The 19112-nt window shown below is 39.5% G+C and overlaps 1 protein-coding gene across 1 annotated transcript; it reads left to right on the top strand.

Moving 5' to 3' along the window:
- Nucleotides 1–5145: 5145 nt before the first annotated feature.
- On the top strand, nucleotides 5146–18863 carry LOC113581170 (cortexin-3). Its single transcript, XM_027016124.2, has 2 exons — nucleotides 5146–5374; nucleotides 16692–18863. Exons 1-2 carry the CDS (start codon nucleotides 5344–5346, stop codon nucleotides 17018–17020), a joined length of 360 nt encoding a protein of 119 aa, XP_026871925.1. The 5' UTR covers nucleotides 5146–5343; the 3' UTR covers nucleotides 17021–18863.
- The last annotated feature ends 249 nt before the right edge of the window (nucleotides 18864–19112 follow it).

The following is a 19112-nucleotide window of genomic DNA, read 5'->3' as shown; positions in this document are numbered from 1 at the left end:
AGTAAGAAGTGCACGATTTGAACCAGACTGAGAAAAAGCATAGGAAAAATAATGTTATAGAGAACTACGTTCTCCGTTTTGTAGCCATGAATGATTTAATATACTACTGGTGCCTCAGGCTATTTCAAAATGCAAGTATTATACAATTATACTCTTTAATATCTAAATTACCTCTGAATGCGAAATACTGTAAAATTGTGAAGAGTCAAAACATTTCTGAATAGTTAATTTCTTGTTCCAGTTATATCTAGATTTTCATTGTCCTTCCATAACCTTTAAAAGCTATTCTATTCATTCTTCACTGAAGGTGTGTGCACAAAATAACAGGTGCAACATACATTACCAATACAAAAGATGTAAAAAGTATAAAATGCATTTCACAGCAGAATAGTTCTCGTTCTTGCAGGGAGAAATAAAGCAACATGGCTCAGCCTAGGTAAATGTAATTAAATGCAGGCATTTTATACTTCTCTTCTGAGACCCCATCTAGAGGTAAGATCCTGCCATTTTGTTAGAGTTGCTGCAGTAGTAATAGGGGTTGCTCTTCAGTTAATTTCAACTGTGTGCTCTAACGTGTGTGCGTTAGAGCGCACACTATCTCACTGTCTCTTTCTCTCATGAACGTGAGCAAAGAGAATGAGCCAGTGCTTATCTCGGGCATATATGCAGGACTCTCAAATCCTGCGCAGCGGCACCCGGGAGGAGACAGAAGGTCAGAGCCCATCCATGCAGATAACATCGCTCAGCTGGCAGCAGTAGGCGACGACACAAATCGCAACGCCTGATGCAGTGGGCTCCTGCGGGGTCCAACACACACGGCAGAGCACCCACAGCCCCAGCTGTACACCCCGGTGCCCTTCCCAAGAACCACTGCTGCCCCCTCAGACTGCTGGGCATTACAGATTAGATTGGCAGAAACAGGGTGCGATGACCCACAGAGAAAAAACATTATTCAAAAAATTTGATGATTCACTAATTTTTTTTTGCATATTAAGTGGCTTATGCAGCCAAAGTGCTGGATAGTAGTTTTTAAATGTAATTTGTGAAATTTAATTATAAATTGCATTTTGATCATTCATAATGAATAGCCTGAATGTTGTAATATTAGAAGGGATGCCCATGGCTAAGGTTATGTTTTGAACTTTTAAAAAAATGATCTGTTCAGCCTCATATAAATGGGCACTCTTAGACAATGCCTTTAGTGATCAAAATATAACACCTTCCACTCTTTTTTATTACACTTCTGACAAAATCCAGTGATAGTCTAAACAATATAAACACGCATTGCAATATGAAGAGATTTAGAATGAAAATACTTTGATTGATTTGATGGTATAAATATATATAAAAATATATCTGCCTTTAGAAAACAGCTGAAAAACTGGAAAATAATCAACGTTTTGTGTCATAACTGTTGTATGATCTTTTATTACCCATTAGCTAAGAAATTATCCTTATCACACCTGCATGCTATCTTAACACGACAACAATTATCTTAATTGTTGATCTGACAACCAAAAATGAATTTTGACATTTTCATCCACAGGGAGACAGTATGTTTCATTCAGGAATGCAAATATGTACCTCTGCATTTTCATGACTCTGAAACACGTCTGAAATAATGGACCCTTTATGCATATTAACTATTCGAATACTTGATCATTTTCCCTGTGTAGGACCCCAATTAATTCAATGCATATCACCTGAATCCTCTGTGGCAGAATGCTATAAATCAGTTTTAATAATTCATTTTTAAAACTTAATATGCATGTCTCACAGAGGCTATCCAGCAGGGAATGGCATGGCATAACACTTTGATGGCTGCTTCTTTATTCTGTGTTGTCAAATTAAAGTGGAAATGAGAGCTTCCCTGTAAAGAAAAGTAATGAGATGTAGTAAGAGGCTTGGAGGAAAAGGGTTCCAGAAGTCTAGAGCCAAGATATTTTGAATGGACAAGAACAAAAATCACTCCCTTAAGCTATGAACTGAGCCAGACCAGGAGTGCCAGTAAATCATGGCTTGTGTAACCTCAGCAAGGCCAACAATTATGGGAAATCCTTTGCAGAGAAAAGTCTGTTATTTAAAGTGACCAGCCTTTGAGTTGATCACTATCTGTGCATTATATGTTCCCAAATACCGTAGATGCTGGACTCACAGGTAATATGCTTAAGTATAAAATAGATGGAGAAAGTGGGTTCCTTTATCAATGATTCACATCATGGCTTGGAAGAAAATGTGGCAAAGCTCCTTGGTGGTTTGTCTTGACATTGCAGAAGATGATTGGGCTGCCTGTCTATTTCGACATGTTTCAAGAGTTCCTAAAAATGAGGAATGTCACTGAGACCTATGCAGCCACATGTGACTCCCACAAAGGAAGGTTACTGTGGTGTTGGACAAACTCAGCAGTGGACTACATCAGGGTCTTAGCATCTTCATTCAGGCAAAATCTCAGATTTTGGCACTTGTTTTTAAATGTACCTGTGCTAAACAACTAAATTCATTCTTGCATGATACAGTTACTTCACAAATTTACCGTGGCATTTGTTTAACCCGTAAACTTACTGTGCAACTCCCAGAAAGTCATTATTTTCAGGACTGACTAGTAGAGTACATACAGTTGCAAGCAGGTTGGTTGTTTATTAAAGGGATAAGCAATATCAAGGTCATTAAACAGGCAGACAGTCAGGTGAACAGCATGCAACAGGTCAGAAGCAAAACAAAATCAAAAGGTCAGTGTCAGTAGCAAATTAGAACACTAGGAAAAGGGCTTAGTGCTCAAGTAATCAGCAAGCGATTTCACAAATTTTTCTATTTAGTCTAGGGTATAAATAGGGAAATAAATGGGCAACATGTGGAATAGGTATGGCTGGTTATCAGTACAGTGAAGCAGAGCACTGGAGGGTGAGTGGAGCCAAGGTAGAGAGAGTGACAATTGTTCAGGTGGTGTTTTCATGATTGCATGGTGTTATACAAAAAGACAGAAATCAGTGTATCTAGATGTTGCTTTATTTGGAAATTAATCCACTGGGCTGGGATGGAAAAACAGACTGACACCATGTCAGAGTTAAGCGAAATGAAGGCTGAATAAAGCTTTATTTCAGCAAAAGCTCTGGCTGACTGATTGGGAGGAGGGAATTTAGCCTAAGCTGTAAGATAGCCTCCAAACTAATATTCATTTAAATGAGTAGAATGCTTGGCTGAGTCAGAGCTTTACAAAAGGGAGATTTCAGAGGCCAGTGGCTGTACCTTTAAAACTCTGAGACCTTAGTGACATTGTGAGGCAGTGGGAGAGAATTCCCCTGGTGTATTAGATGCACAGCAACCTGAATGCAACAAAGAGCTGAGCTTCTTGGAAAAACACAAACAGGTCTGCAGGTGTACCAGACATTTGTAAAAAAAAGTCTATCCACAAATAGCAAGGATTTCTTCAATAAGAAGCTGACAGGCTTGTGCATTTGAAAGGGTTGGAATCTGACATTTCCAGTAGAGATATGCGTTATCACTTGGAGAAATGATGACAATGGAGCAAATCTATTGAAGTAAGGACACAAAAGCACTTATATAAAGTGATGTTACTTGGATTTACTTCTCATCATGTTTAGGGCATCACTGTAGAAAAGAAACAGCTTTATTATGCCTGAGAAGTTATTATGCCTGACTATCAGATCACAGAGGAAAAAATGGAAGTGTGCTTCCACAAACACCTGCTTTGAAAAGCAGATGGTACATAAGGTTAGGAGCCCATGTGTGTGGATTTGCATAAGGGCCAAACTTGGCTTGTCATGTTGGGGCACACAGTCCCCGCCAGATCGTCGAATTTGCAGGAATCAATTTAGCTCTGAAATCAATTTAGCTCCAAGCTCCACCCTGATGACTTTCCACCATCATGCCCTAGCCCCATTGCACACAGGCAACGGAAATGAAATCACCAGCTTCCACCTGCTTTCTCGCACCGCAGTGCCACCGCCGATGGCATTCTTGGGGTGAACCACAGGGGAAAACATAAAGCCTGACTCGCTCTACCTCAAAACACACCCTGCAAGGATCTGCCAGCAGAGGCCTGATCTAGCAGGGGGTGTGGGGTGTTGTGGTGCAGGGAAACATGCTGTTTATGACCCTGGTGCTTTCGATCCCATTCTGCTCTAGAACAGGAGTCATAATAGTACAGAGGCAGACGGCCTGCCACGTGAGCCCTGGCTTGCTGCAAAGTACCAGTGAACTGTCAGCATAGAGCCATTTGGTGTGCTAATTCCTACATTCCTTTCAAATTGTACTTCCTCGGGACTCATTATTAGCTTTATTTATTCCTCCATAATATTGCTGTTTAATTCAACTTCCTGGATAAATAACAGTAGTAGGTAGTAAAGTTGGCTTGAGAGGAAAACTGGATCTCCATAATAAGGGTGACATAAAAAAATTTAAATCGGTTTCCAGCCATTAGTCTTTAAGGTTCAGGATTAACTGCCAGATTAGCTACCCAGACTCCAGCTAAATATAACAGCTCCAAAATGATCTCTTCAATTTAAATTGAAACCACTCAGCATCTTTTCACTTCAGGCACTCTTCTGACACTGGGTTACACTTGTGTAGTTTATTTTCTGTACTGTACTATTTTGAATATACACGACTTAGTTTTAGGTTACACTCTTCAAGCATTTAGGATCCAATGAATCCAATTACTTCTCCGTTGCATTACAAATTTACCTCTGGCAGCCTTATTAGATATAGTAACAAATGGACAGGTCAGCCTAAGGGCCGAATTTCACTCAAGAGCAGTAGGGCTTTACAGTAGCATCGAAACCCCGGTCCCCCGAGTGCAATCCTCATTACACAATTAATGGGGAAATAAATATAATATGCTATTCCAACACGCCGAACAGGCTGACATTTACAGCACTGGCGTATTGCAAAAAGTGTTGCTAAGATCATGCGGATATAAATCGTAAGCCTGTAATTATTCACCTTCGCCCCTTTCACAGCCGGCTATTGCACCGCGGCTAGCCGTGCAGTGGGGACAGTTTCAGAAAAGACCGCGTTGCGCTGGTTTTCAAACGCCGCCACGATTCGTCTATTCATTCAGCAGTCTCACGCACCACCCCGCGCGCGCACACGGTAGGGGCGCGAGGCGCAACTGTGCGCGCCGAGGCTGTGGGTGGCGGTTTTAGAGTGCGCGAGGTGCAGAACGCTAGTTTCTCTCTTTCTGCCGTCTTTGGGAAAAGGGGGACCACGTTTCCTGCCCGTCCGTTTTCCTTCGCCTTCTCCCTGTCTCTCTGTGCCGGAACTGGAGGGGCGAGGAGAAGGTAGAATGGGCGAACCCTTAAGGTTTTCACTGTAACTCTGGAAATGGATCCCACGTTCTCGCGGGGAGACAAAGGTACAACTCAACATTTCTTTCGTAGCCTATAGCGATAGTATTTTTGCCATTCCCTGGATTGCACTGACTGTGTTTTACAGCGAATCGCGTATCAGTGGGGATTCAAATGCATTTTGACAGGTCCGACGGTACTGACTCACACCTGCTATTGCACTTGTTGAGTGAACACAGAAATTATTGTTAGCACAAGGTTAAAGCGGTATGTGCAGCAAAGATGCTTCGAAATAATAATATCCTCAGTCATTCTGTTCATGGAAGTCTGATTACAGTGATCGTTTTCATGTCTCTGCATTGCCTTGGATTCAGTAAAAAAGTATTATGGTAGGTTGCGCACTGGTTCTTTGAGTGTCACTGGGTACATATTATAATGTTTAAGTACGCATTTCTGTTAGTACAGTAATGCACGTACTGCATTAAACAGTTGTATCCTTTTTACCGATTTTATCCTTGATTTGTAGCTATAAACCGTACAAACCGTGTATAGGCTTCCTAGACTAGTGGATTACATCATTTGTTCACTGAAGTTATGTTCTGTGTACCACGAAACAAGCCTGACCTTATGAATTTTGCCACTTGTTTTCCCGCAGTAACATTTCCCTTTTTGGTTCAAGCTTAGTCCACGCGTAATTAATTTTCATTCCGCGGAATGTCTCAGGTGTTAAAATTGTAACCTGCAACTTATGTTGCAAGCTACCTGTGTTAATTTTGGATGCATAATGGTCCTGCCTAGTTTGTTTTATTCATGCTTATTTCCTAGCCATAATTAGGCATGACATCATTTCACGCAAAAAAACCCCCAACTTTCTGGCAGCACTGCAGGTGATTATGTGTTGCATGTACACACAATATACTCAGTCATTATGTGAAGAAGCAGTTTAGCCACTGCACAAGCAGTGCTTGTGTTTCAGTAATCAAAGTCACTTCAGCTGTTGACAAACATTATTTCTGAATGTACTTATGAATGTTTTGTATCAAACCATTAGTGTTAAAATAGTCACACTAGACATTACTTTAACTACAGCCTATACCTTTAAGACCAGGTAGCAGTGTAGATGGTGAATTAAAATAGTGATTTTGCTGAGCACAAATGAGCTATTAAATATTAGATTTCTCCCTGAATTTAATGCATGGTTTATTTATCTACTGCAATGACAGTTCAGTACTACATGCAGTACAATCCACAATGCACATTGCATTCAGATGATAAGTACTGAGAAGTACTTCATTGGACTTCTGATCATCTCCTTAAAATCTGTGATTTGTGAACTGAATGGTTCCTTTTCAGATAATAAGATGAGAAGAAAAGATAAGATAACTGGTAAATTTGTATTATTATATGTCACAATTCATTTTTAGTTAGCTATAAACCAAACTGTCACCATTCAGCACAATGAAAAATGCTTTCCCTCTGTCATTGATTTTGACCTTGAGGTTCAAACTTCAAATGGCTTTCTTTTCTCACTGAAAGGATATTAAAGTCACTCCCAATACAGTGAAGTGTTGATATTCTGACTTGTGGCCAGTAGCAGATTCTTCACTGTCATAATCCCTGTGGCAGTGACTTTTAAAGGGACATAGTGTTCATTTTGTATTCAGTCACATTTCTATAGTTCTGGGCAGGTCACTTTAGGTCATTGGAGTGATAGCTCAAATAGGCAGCTCACTGTTTAATAGTTATAATATATCTTATCAGAACAGCTCTTGAAATTAGGATTTTAGGTTTTGTCCCAGATATATTTTACAAAATTGAAACTTGAACCTGAGCTTCACATAGAATTCCGCACATTTCATAAAAACTAATGTGGTATGCAATGATGGAAAATTAATTTACTTGTCATAATAGGCTGGCATTTATAATTAAAACGATTCTGAAACTGGGTTTACATTTGATGGAGTATCATCACTTTGTCTTTAAGAGGATGGAGGCTTAACTGGAGAAAAGGGTGAGCATTTGGATGTGGAATCTCTAATAACACTAATTGGGTCTTGGCACAAGCAAACTGAAACCAGTGTAAGGAGATCCCCTGACAATTGCCAATATGTGTAAGCTCACTCTAATTTGCATGCACCTGACAGTGCGAGCTACATGAAATAGTGTTCTCTCTCATTACATACAATAATAAAGAATCAGAATTAGGCATACCCCTCACTTCCTGCCCTCCGGTGCACTGACCTGCTGGATAACTCATTAGTCTCCCTCTTTCTCTGCTATCGTCTGTGGCTACCCACACACTGCTGCAAGATCTGCATTCATTTGCCATTTCTGCGAAGGAAACTTTGAGACATTAATATCACATATTCTTTGTGGGTTTCCTATGTACACTAAGTGAATATTGACTTTACTGAATTGCATCTGTTAAATTGATTTTTCTCCATCTTTTTATTTTGGCCTGTAATTAACAACATTATGGAACTCAGATGTTTTTATTTTGAGTTCCATAGGGTTCCAAAATTTAGATTTATTCTTCTTTACCATTGCACTCTATGACGATTATACATGGTACCAAGCACACTTTTGGTGCAGCATTTTGAATATAAAATGGTGCTGCAGCCTACTCTGAATAGCAGCAATTGCAGTTTTTCCCCAACAAGAATTTAAGTTGGTTACTATGAGTCACCGCAAGCCATTGCACCTTATTACTAGACTGTTCTGAGCTAGATACACTAAGCTGATTTTGCTCTGACATGACATTCTGTCAGTGGTTTTGAGAAAAATCTTACTGATGGCTCATACCTATAGTGACGTGGAAGGACAGGCTTACACCAAGCAATGAGCTGCTGTATTCAGAAATATCTGCAATCAAATGCTACTGCTGTTGAGAAGAACATAGTGATCTTCTAAACAAATGAGAAAACAAAACAATAAGGTCAGTTTAGATCAGAATCATGATAATAGTTGATTTTTGCCAGTATCATGCTGTTCTACATTGAATTGGCAGCTGTCCTACATATTGCTTTAAGTTACTGTACTGAAACTGCATGCCATGAAGTAAGTTGTTAACCCTGGTGTCCTTTGCTATCAGAGTGGCATTAGCATGATGCTGGCATCTGCAGCACAGCTCAGTGGGTATGCACTGCAGACTAACATTGTGTGGCCAGGCGGAGATGAGGGAACTGTTCACCGGAGGTTGCACGTGTGCACCCAGGCCAAGCCCAAGCCAAATCAGCCAATGACATACATTAGAAACATTAGAAGCGTTAAAACACCAACAATGGAAGGATGTGCAACTTTTTTTTTTTCATTTATTTTTTGCTTTTTGACAAAGGATTTTGCCCCACATTTCACAAAATGCTTTTTTAAAAATCACATTCTTTTTCTATTATTAATTAATCCCTTCCAGTGGCACAAATCGTTCCACCTAGTTACTGAGGAGGTGGTCATTCGCTGTCATGCTCACGGCTGCAGTCGTCATCTCTATTGCAACATCTGGCACATTTGCAGGAGTGAAATGTCATTTGCAGCATTGTCTTTGATAGTGAATTAGTGGTGTTTAAACCGCGCAGCACAGACAAGAATGGAAAGAATGGGTAGGAATGGAACGGCGCACTTTTGACATCATCATTTGTAGTATGTAGCTAGATCTATACATTGCACAGTGAGGCAAGGCTGTACATTCAGTGCCAGTGTCATATTTAAGTGTGTAATTAAAGATCTGGAAGTGTTTTGCAGCAGATCTCCAGAGTTCTGCAGATGCAGTTCTCACCACTGAATGTCACTTGCAGGGAGCCATTTGCAGGGATGCTTTCGATGGGTGGTGCTCTATAATATTAATTCGGCAGGCGTCAATCATTCACTGTGCAACTTTTAAGCATAGCACAGCATTCTGCAAATTTAACACATTTCGCTGTGCCCTGCCTGACTCTGCTTTTATAATCTGTCTATCACCTAGTTAAAGGCTGAACATGGAACCTTCATCGATCTGTTGTGAGGAGAACTGCGTAGCTGTTTTTAACAAGGTTTTGCGACAAGTTTGCTCTTGGGCATGATGCCAGCTTCCAACTCTATAATGTCCCATATACCTTAAACACCTGGCAACCTATAGAGCTGTTTTGCAGCATATGCCAACAAAAATCCTATAAGCAGACTAGATTCCAGTTTCAGTTTCTTCCTCAGGAAAACCCACAGAATGGTTTTGTATTATTGCAAATTGTATCAGCATTAAATATGCTTATCCTGCTCTATTCATTTTTTTCAGAGTGAATTGACCTGGTCCTGTTTATACTAGTATAAACTAAGGTAATTTGGAATGTGATGTGTTTCTCATGTGACATATGAAAATCACATTGAGGGGAATTTAGACCAGTGTGGTTCTAGGTATTTTGGGTTAATCTTTTAGATCAAAAAGGCAGTAACATTAGAGAAAATTTAATGTAGTGTTAGCCAGTAATTTAATTATTTTTCAGGTCAGAGGTAAGAACTATTATGTTTTAAGATGTGAATATAAGCTAATGATCTTATTAAGAATAACGTATGAGTTATTAATCTGTGATTTTCTCACGGCTTTTTACTGCCTGACAACAAGAATAAGTAAGATGCCGAGAGAAATACAGCGTTACTGGTAGAGAGCAAGAGGAAAATGCATGCAGTCGCACAACCTTCATATAAAAGGACTGCATGCTCTCAAGGCAGTGGCAATAAAATACAAGCTAGAACTGGACTAATGATTTTTAACTGCAGGCCCCTACATCTGGCATGATTTGAAGTATTTAAGGATGCACCAATATTGAATTTCTTGGACCGATAACCCATAATTTGCACCTCTTTGTGGAAAATACCAATCTAATTTTAACTTTATGCATATTATAGAAAGTTCAAACTATAATTTCTATATGACGAGCAGTAGGTGCAAGACGTTAGAATCTAAAAATGGATCAGTAAATAATTTTACACGTCACAGGTAAACCAGACATCACAATTATTGTACACATGCATTGTTCTTAACAAAAGCGGAACAAAAGTAGCATCATTGGGCTACATTTTATTTTCTAAACTTTCTCAAATGTTAAATGCCATTTTATGCCTTAAACTCATGAAGGTGTAAGAAAGCCTATGGCTGGAAAGCCCCCAGAAAAAAAATATATCCTTGTTTTGATAAAGAACTTATACTTATTTTGCATTTCTTAATCAACAATCATTTCTGTATTTTAGCAGTATGATAGTACAGTGATATCTAACTCTAACCTACTGTACTGTCTTGTACGTTCTATGAGAAGATGACAAAGTACTTTTGTAAGTCTGTTCTGGAAAAGAGCATCTGCTAAAAGCCAAAAATGTGAACGTAAATAACTACAGAACTATACAGTCACCAACATCAGATACTTTGCTTAATGAGTAAACAGCAAAGTAAAAACTGCATTAAAGTCTAACCATCTCTGGTTGTTTCTTAAGACTGTATTAATATACAAATGAGGCCTATATTAAACAGAAACATCTATGTTGCATAAATGAACATTTTCAGCTGTAATTATTGGCTGAAATTCCAATATTGAACTGACAACGATAAATAAAATTTTCCTTATTGGCAAATAATATATCATCTGTTGATATATTGTGCATCTCTAGTTGTATTGGTTATAAACAGAGGTAGGTAGGTAGTATGTTGCATTTACTTATGTATCTTTTTGAACAAATTGTACTTTTAAGAGTTTTAAAAGAGGGTACTTTGTACTCTTACTAAAGTACATTTGCGAGGTCAAAATGTACTTTTCCACCATTGTATTCATCTATGTTCTCCTATTACATTTATGAAAAGTAGCCAACAATATATCCTTTTCTCAAGAGCAAAACAATACAGATTAAGGTTTATTATTGATTTTACATATTTCTTTCAACCCTAAATGCAGTTGTTATCGAAGCAACAGTCTAGCTAATCAGTCACCCAGTTTAGCTAGTTTCCTTGGGCATGATTTCTGGAATAATTCCATAAATTGTACTAATCGCAAAGTGATCACTAAATCTAGAGTGATGCTTGTGACACTTAACTATATTATATGCATTATAATAAGATATCTGATATTAAAAACCTCATGTAGATTAAATATGACATATGCTAGCTAAGTAGGACAAAGATCCAGAGCAAAGAAAAATACCAGTTAATTATGTATTTTTGCATACTAATTCAAAATGGCTCTATCACCTGAGAGAAACTGTCCTTAAAACTGATTTGAATTCATTGTAAAAAAAAAAAAAAAGTCCACATATTTTAGTTTGTGGGACAAAATTGATTAAATTTATTAAATTATTAAATGAGAGTCACTGTAGTAACTTACTACTTTAGTAGTTTTTAACATACTTTCTTACCCAAGTAATAATTTTATTACAAATTATAATTATAATGATTATTTTAAGGTAATAGTACTTTAACTTGAGTATGGTTTTTGGCTACTCTACACACCTCTGGTTTTATGGTTTTATATATATATATATATATATATATATATGTGTGTGTGTGTGTGTGTGTGTGTGTGTGTGTGTGTGTGTAAATACATGAATATAAACACAACATACAGCATAAATGTGTATTTTGTTTCATTGTAATAACTTTCAAAGGTGCTCATCTTACACATGATAAAACTACCTTCAGGCATAATGTGTCAAGCTTTGCAATCAGCAATCCTTTTTATCCTGTATAAACTGTTTTCTTCGGCTTTGATTCTTACAGTAAACTTTAGCAAGTCTGTTTTATCTGTGATTGTATTTAAAGTACAGTGTGAAATTCTGAAGTTGTTCGAAATATTCTCAGCCTGAGCCGGTGTGCTCAGACTCAGGATGCTTTTGCAAATGTCTTGGACTATCTTGGTGTCACAGGCGAAGAACATTGGGGGGGTGGGGCACAATGGGTACCGAGCCCGCCCAGGCCTGAAGCACTCGGTGCACTGTGCCACCCAGAACCAGGGGCATAGAAGATGCCCTGCCTCTCAGGCTCTGGGCTTAGAAACCCCATGCTTCAGTCTAGGATGGTGGCTTCCGTTTTCACTGCTTGGGTCCTCCTTCCACCAACAGAGAAGCACAGGGAACTCCTATGCATTGACGGGGCCCATTATGTCTGTGGAAGCCCCTGAAGAGCAGGGCTCATGGGTCTATTAGCACTCCCCACAAAAATGTTTAAAAAATGAAAATTCAGGGGCAGATCCCCTCCCCTGGAGCCGAGCAAACCTCCATCCTGGGGTCTCAAGTCATTTGGGGCAGCTGTTGCAGGCTTTGGTGTTGGCTGCTCCATTTCCAGTGGTACTTGGGTCTTGTCTCCTGGTTAGAACAGGATGGAATAGGCCTCCTGGCATGTGATGGAAGCTGGGCTGGCATCCCCAGGTGACATCAGGGGACTCGCCTTGCTTTCCAGAAATCCCAGGACGCCCCTTCCTACACAGAGGATACCGGAGGCAGAGCACTCACCCTTAGGCTTCCAGGAACATAGCACGTACGTGCCAGGCCACTGAGTCCACTGAAATGAGCGAGAGAGAGAGAGAACACGCAAACACACAAAAAAAGTGAGAAAACGAAAACAAAATGGAGGCTGGTGCCTCCCAAAATGGTGGGTCATTCTGTCATGAGCAAAGAACGTGCAGAAAACAGGAAGGAAGCAAACAGGAGCCTCCAACTGAAGCATTTAGTAAAAATGAATGAGAACAATAACAGAGACAACACACAATGATCGACAAGTTCAGGAAAACAAAAGCAGGCTTAAATAAGGAACAACATAATAACCCCCTGGTGGTGTGGCTACTAACAGACAACACACACCACCTGAATGAGGCAGGGGCACACGGAACATTAAAAAGTGACAATCAACCTAAGAACATAACCACTGTAAAACAAGCCCACCACCGAATGCAGGTAGCTGTCAGCCGGAGGGAAGCGCTATGACAATAGGACTGTATTTGACAAATGAATCATAATATAATATTATACAATCATATTCTGCCTTGTCCAAGACACTGCAATTGCTCTTTAATTTCTGGTCTTGCCCAGAATCAGCCGCGTTTTTAAAACTGTGTTTTCTCTGTTTTCCATCCTGTAATAGTATGAACAGATCACAAACCTGCACTGACCTGCAAAGTAACAGTGCTTCATGTGACCTGCTTCTCCAGATGTAAACAATCAGCTAATGATGGCAACCATTAATCTAACGCTCATGTTTATGTGTGGTTGAGGCTGGCTGCGAATTCAGCTATGCCACATGAAAGCTCATTCACATTTAACCTCTCAGTAGACCTATTTTTTCAGTGGGCCAATATGTCTAATGTCTAATATAATTATCTAACACGTTCAACTATAAGAACAGTATGGCCAACATATGCAAAATAATTCAACCAGGTGTGGCCTCATCAGATACTGTGTCAAATGCTTGAGGAAAAAACCTATGCTATAATTATTTTATGAGAGACTGCCCATTGCTGAAATGCCCATAATCAAGATATCCAAGAGACGTTGTATTTAAAATCCAGTAGATTAATCAGCACATCAGAAGACAGCTGACCTATAGCAGCTGAGGCGTTTCTTGGCAGTAAGATATGGAAGACTACTCAAAAGCTATGATTCCTTTAGAGACAGATTTCAAGTGTTCCAGATTTCATAGAGTTCACACGTGTGAAAAATGTGGTGCACTGGCTGGTGGTCCAATGAAACTATGCTTGCCTGATTGTCTTATTTCAACTTGAATGGTAGATTAAGGGTCCAAGAACTGAAGGTGTTTGATGCCTATTTTTTGGTTGGATCTTTTCCTGTTTACTATGATTATTATTCTGATTCACCACTAAAACCCTCTACCCAAGCCCACTACTTAGAGGAGTCAAGAGACCCCACCTGGCCTGATGGTTAAAGTACATTTGCCACTTCTGATCTCATGAACATAGATGGAAATTTCTACTGCAATCTAGCATCACTTTTACCTGTGCACATTGATTTCTGAAAAAGTACAAATTTTAACCTAATTTGTTTTAAGGCATCACACCCACTTTACTGAGCTAGTCCTAAGTATCTCAATAGGCTCATTGTACAGTGTACTCATATGTCTGATGTTATATAATTATCTAACATGTTCAACTAGCAGAACAGTATGGCCAACATTAAATAATTTCACCAGGTATGGCCTTATTGATATGAAACATCAACAAGACACAAAAATTATGAATTTAATTAATGTACATTTTTAATTAATAATTCCTGGAATTGATTTTTAAAAATATTTTATATTAATCCTTTATTTCAGCTCAGTTTAACTATATTTGTCCTAATTTGCCCCTTGCAAAACTTACTTTTACAAACCAGTTCCTTCAGTTTACCCAGAATTTTACAGTTCACTAGAATTTTACATCAATAATTAGGAATAGCTTGTGGTCATTTGGAAACAATATGTCTACCACTTATCCTTTTGTCTGAAATTCAGTCAGGGCTTGATTATGATCTTAGTCAGCGTGTTTACTGTTTCATTAGTTAAGCATGTTTATATTAACAAAACCCAAGGAATTCATTTTTCCATTTGAAACTGCAGTAGCAATGTGTTGCACAAGATGCTGTTATATCCTACATCATTGGTTTCATTCTCTTAATGTACTAAAATGCCCACCATCTGAAAAGTGAATTCTGACTTCTGTGAGACCATAAGTCTATCTATCATGCCAAATTACTATCTTTTTTAGAAGTTATGTTCACATTCTTCTGCAGTTATTTGTTGTGCAACACTGAACAGTTGAATCTGTTATTTTCATTCTCATAACCTCAGAAACCATCCCCTCTAACTCAACATATTGAACAAGAAACTGAATATTCTGACAACATGGGTGTGATACCCACATCATGATAAAACAGCAGGCAATTTATTAAAATGTCATTTTATAATCCATCAGTAATAAAAATAGTGTTGTCCTAATGTTTTACTGTTGAAACTCTTGAGGAACAATTCTTGCCTCTATCCAAATGTTACAGGAATTCTTCATATGCACAGGTTCTCCCATGGCTCAGCAGATTGAGCTCAGGATTTCCCTCTTTATCACTTTGAATCCCATATGCTACAGAAAAACTAGAAGTGGAGTTCATGTTCAACATGTTCTTCTCTAAACTCTCCAGGCAATCGAGGGGCTTTATTCACACCATTTGAGTACTTCTACAAAATATCCTCTTTCACGTCTTGGTGCTTGGACAGCGATGATTGCCACTTGTAGCTTCACTCCTCATATTATCTTGCTGAGATTTCGACAAGGTCTCAGCAAACAGTTATATCAGTTATAACAGTGATTAGACACCTATAAACTAGTACAGAAAATCCTTTTTCCACAGTAATGTCTTGCTTGGGAAACTATCTAGAATAGAATTTAAAAGCACCTGCTCCAAGCAGGGTTGGATAACATAGTTGGAGAGTTGAAAGGAGCTGCACAGTAGCAAGTTTGAAAACTATTCTTTGATTTTCTTTAAATAGGACAGTGGCTGTGATCTGCAGAGGCCTATTAGCATATCGTTGCGCATACATTAAGGTTATGTGGGCTGTAGAAGTGTAACACGGAATAAGAATTGTGGTGTTTGAAAATGTTGAAGCCCGAAGAGCCTGGGCCCCTGTCTCCCTGACAGCTCTCTGACTGACAATGTGCACAGGAGCTCCGGTAGCAGTGACCACCAGCCTTTTCACTGCTCCGGGCAGACTGAAATGGTTTAGGTTGTTGCTCATTGTTTCACTGTGGTGTGTGCATTTTTTTAAACCGATGGAGTCAGAACTGCTGCACGGGGTAGGCCTCTGCTGGTGGACCTGAGTGCAGGGCTTGACTCATGGAGTTTTACTTAAACTCCATCATCTTGAATGATGCTGTTTATTGGAGGCAGAGTAAGTGTTTCTACCAGATTTAATCATAAATGGCATTTCTGTGTTCAAATGGGAATGTCTTATTTGTGAAGAGAAATAATGTGAAAATATAAACCACAGTTTGTCTGAATTAATCAATCAAAGCTCAAGTCCTGGACAATTTTGTAAGCTTGAAGTGGCATCATCATACAGGTGTGAGACAGGTGTTACGCTGTGCTGCACACACGTGTTATGACATGCTTTTTACACAAGCTTCTCTCAGCCCAGACAAGAGCTCGTGATTGTTTCACAGTATATGGTACTGCTGGACTGAGAAATGGCAATACATGAGTGTTGTCTTCTTTTTATTTCTTTTTTATTTTAGGACAGTCTTTACAAGAAATACGGCCTTTACTGAAATGAAAAATGTATACAGATCAGAATTCATCTCAGTGATAGAGATTGATGGAATTAATCTCCTTTTTTCTCTTCTCTTTATCACTCTCTTTCTCCCACCTCTATCCTACGTGTGTGTGTGTGTGCAGATGAGGTCCATCTGGAGGAGGCGGGGCGTGCACGGGTGAGGATGCGTGAGCGGCTCATGTGGCACTACCCTCTGCAGTTCTCCTGGCTGATGGAGGCCGAGCCCTTCACCTCCACTCTGCAGGCAGGCGGCCCCGCGGCCGGCGCGGGCATGACGCTGGAGCAGAAGACCACTTTTGCCTTCGTCATCTTCCTCTTCGTCTTTCTCTGCATGCTGATTGTGCGCTGCTTCCGCATTCTGCTGGATCCCTACCGCAGCATGCCTACATCCACATGGGCTGACGGCCTGGATGGTCTGGAGAAGGGCCAGTTCGACTACACGCTCGCGTAGAGGGCGAACGCACACGTGCACCTGCACATAGCACACGGAGACGCACGCAACACACACACAGAATCCAGAAGCCCTGTTAAGAAGTAAATAATGACTAAAGAGTCATACACTGACATGTATATACTACACTTGTAACTATACAAAAATACACATGTGCACATAAATTCTCTTTGGTCAGACTAAAAAACGACATATTATAAAGTCAAATTTGGTGCATGGTTAGTGAAACAGCAAGCTTGAACAAAAAATAACTCAATCCTGTACTTGTAGTAAAAAATGTTGATCCACACATATTTTCACTTTACAGTGGAGCACTCTGGGTCATGAGTGACCCTGTTCTGCACTGGCTCATTGCTCTGTGCCATGGGGTGCTTGGCCCTCTCGTACAGGGTAACCCTCACAGTCTCCGTAGCCTCACCTCTGAAAATGTCTTTGTCTTTTCATTGACACTGTTGTATACTGCCAAGTAAACGTCTCTAGAGGATAACTCCTTTTGACGACCCTTTATAAGCACTTCATAAATACTTTGTATGTTAATGCTTTTGTCAAAAGTGATGAGCCTTAAGGTATGCACTGTTACTAATAATGCATCTTAGATACGTTAGAATGCTTAGGAATTACGAATGTATTTATGTAGTGCTTATGCGTGAAGGACCCTTCACTCGATGCCAAATTTGAAACATTAGGCAAGTTGTTGATAACTTGTACGTAACTGTCCGTGACATTAGACATCGGAATGTAAACAACGTAGAAGCTATAGCTGGCACTTTTGGCCTGGTTCCCTAGCCACGTGCGAAATTCCGATACTCGAATACTTGATGCTGGTGTCAAATAGGCCTACAAATCAGTCGTTTTAAACGCTATCACAGAATGAGACACAGTCAGCACACGCTGCCATTTTAGCACAAATGAACTGAATTTCATGTTTATACAGCATCTGCTCTGGTCTTCTTTATATGGTCAGAGAATATCCATGATTTGCTTTGCCAACCTTTTACATTTTAGGCGCTAGCCACGGGATCCATAACCTCAACAGTTAAGCACAGCTAATATGCCTTGCTAAAATGCTAAGAGCAAACGAGGAGGAAATGAAATCGTGTGTATTGCTCTGAAATAGTTCTCCCCCTTTTAGTGCCCCGCCCGCACAGTCGCTGTTGGTTTTACTGTTTATGTCAGCCAGGCGACGACGCACCCGACAAACGTTTCTTTGCACTTCTGTGTTCTCCTCTCATCACTGTGAATGAGCGTAACGATACAAGAGTCCTTAGGAAATGTGAGGTTGTGTGATGTTTTTGAACTGCCAGTGTAATCGAAGACGACTGCCACTATTTTTGCATGCACAACGCGCATCTAATGCGTGAGGGAGACTTGCGGCAAAAGGAACACGAGCGGACAGATGTATTCAGTGCTGCTACATGTCGCTACATGTCGTATTTGATGCTGGTGATGTTCTCGTAAAGCTTTGTTCACCGCGAGGACCTGCTTTGCTTCTCTGTGAATAGGCTTGTGTCTGATACAAAGCACTTAACTGAACTTCCTTGAGCACTTGTATGCATCATGTCTTCAGAAAAAAAAAAAAAAGACACGATGAACCATGTCTGATTTGGAAATTTCTAAGTCTGTGACAATATTTAGACCTACATACTGTTACAACAAATACATTGTGTGAGGACAGTAGAAGAGAGGAATATTTATATAAAATATATGATAGATTTTCAATAGAGCACCTAGTATATGAAACTGAATAGTACTAATTCAGGCACATGGTAACTGAATCTGTTCTACAGCCACATCTGTATTTGTCTTATAGAAAGATGAAAAATAAACTCTTCCAAATCACTAACTGACCCTTGTTTCCCTTCCACTTCCACGTCTGCGGCATGAAAAATACGTATCTTGTCTTGTATTAATAAATGAGTGTAAAGTCATCTGTACGTTTTAAATAGTTACAGATTATAAATGTTTTTAAGTGAACAAACACTCATTATTCAGTGTCATTCATTTATGTGTGTTTGGTGTATTACATAAATATAATTAGCAATTATTGTATAATTGGGGCAAAGTATTTTTTTAATGCTTTTCGTTACTAATA

The sequence above is a fragment of the Electrophorus electricus genome, chromosome 17 (genome assembly GCF_013358815.1).
Source record: "Electrophorus electricus isolate fEleEle1 chromosome 17, fEleEle1.pri, whole genome shotgun sequence".
Taxonomy (NCBI): Eukaryota; Metazoa; Chordata; class Actinopteri; order Gymnotiformes; family Gymnotidae; genus Electrophorus; species Electrophorus electricus.
This window is presented reverse-complemented; position numbering and strand designations above follow the sequence as displayed.

Bases quoted from the DNA above. Each gene is read 5' to 3' on its own strand.
- LOC113581170 (XM_027016124.2), top strand. From the start codon at position 5,344: ATGGATCCCACGTTCTCGCGGGGAGACAAAG. The intron at 5,375-16,691 runs GTACAACTCAAC...GTGTGTGTGCAG, and splicing joins GTTCTCGCGGGGAGACAAAG to ATGAGGTCCATCTGGAGGAG.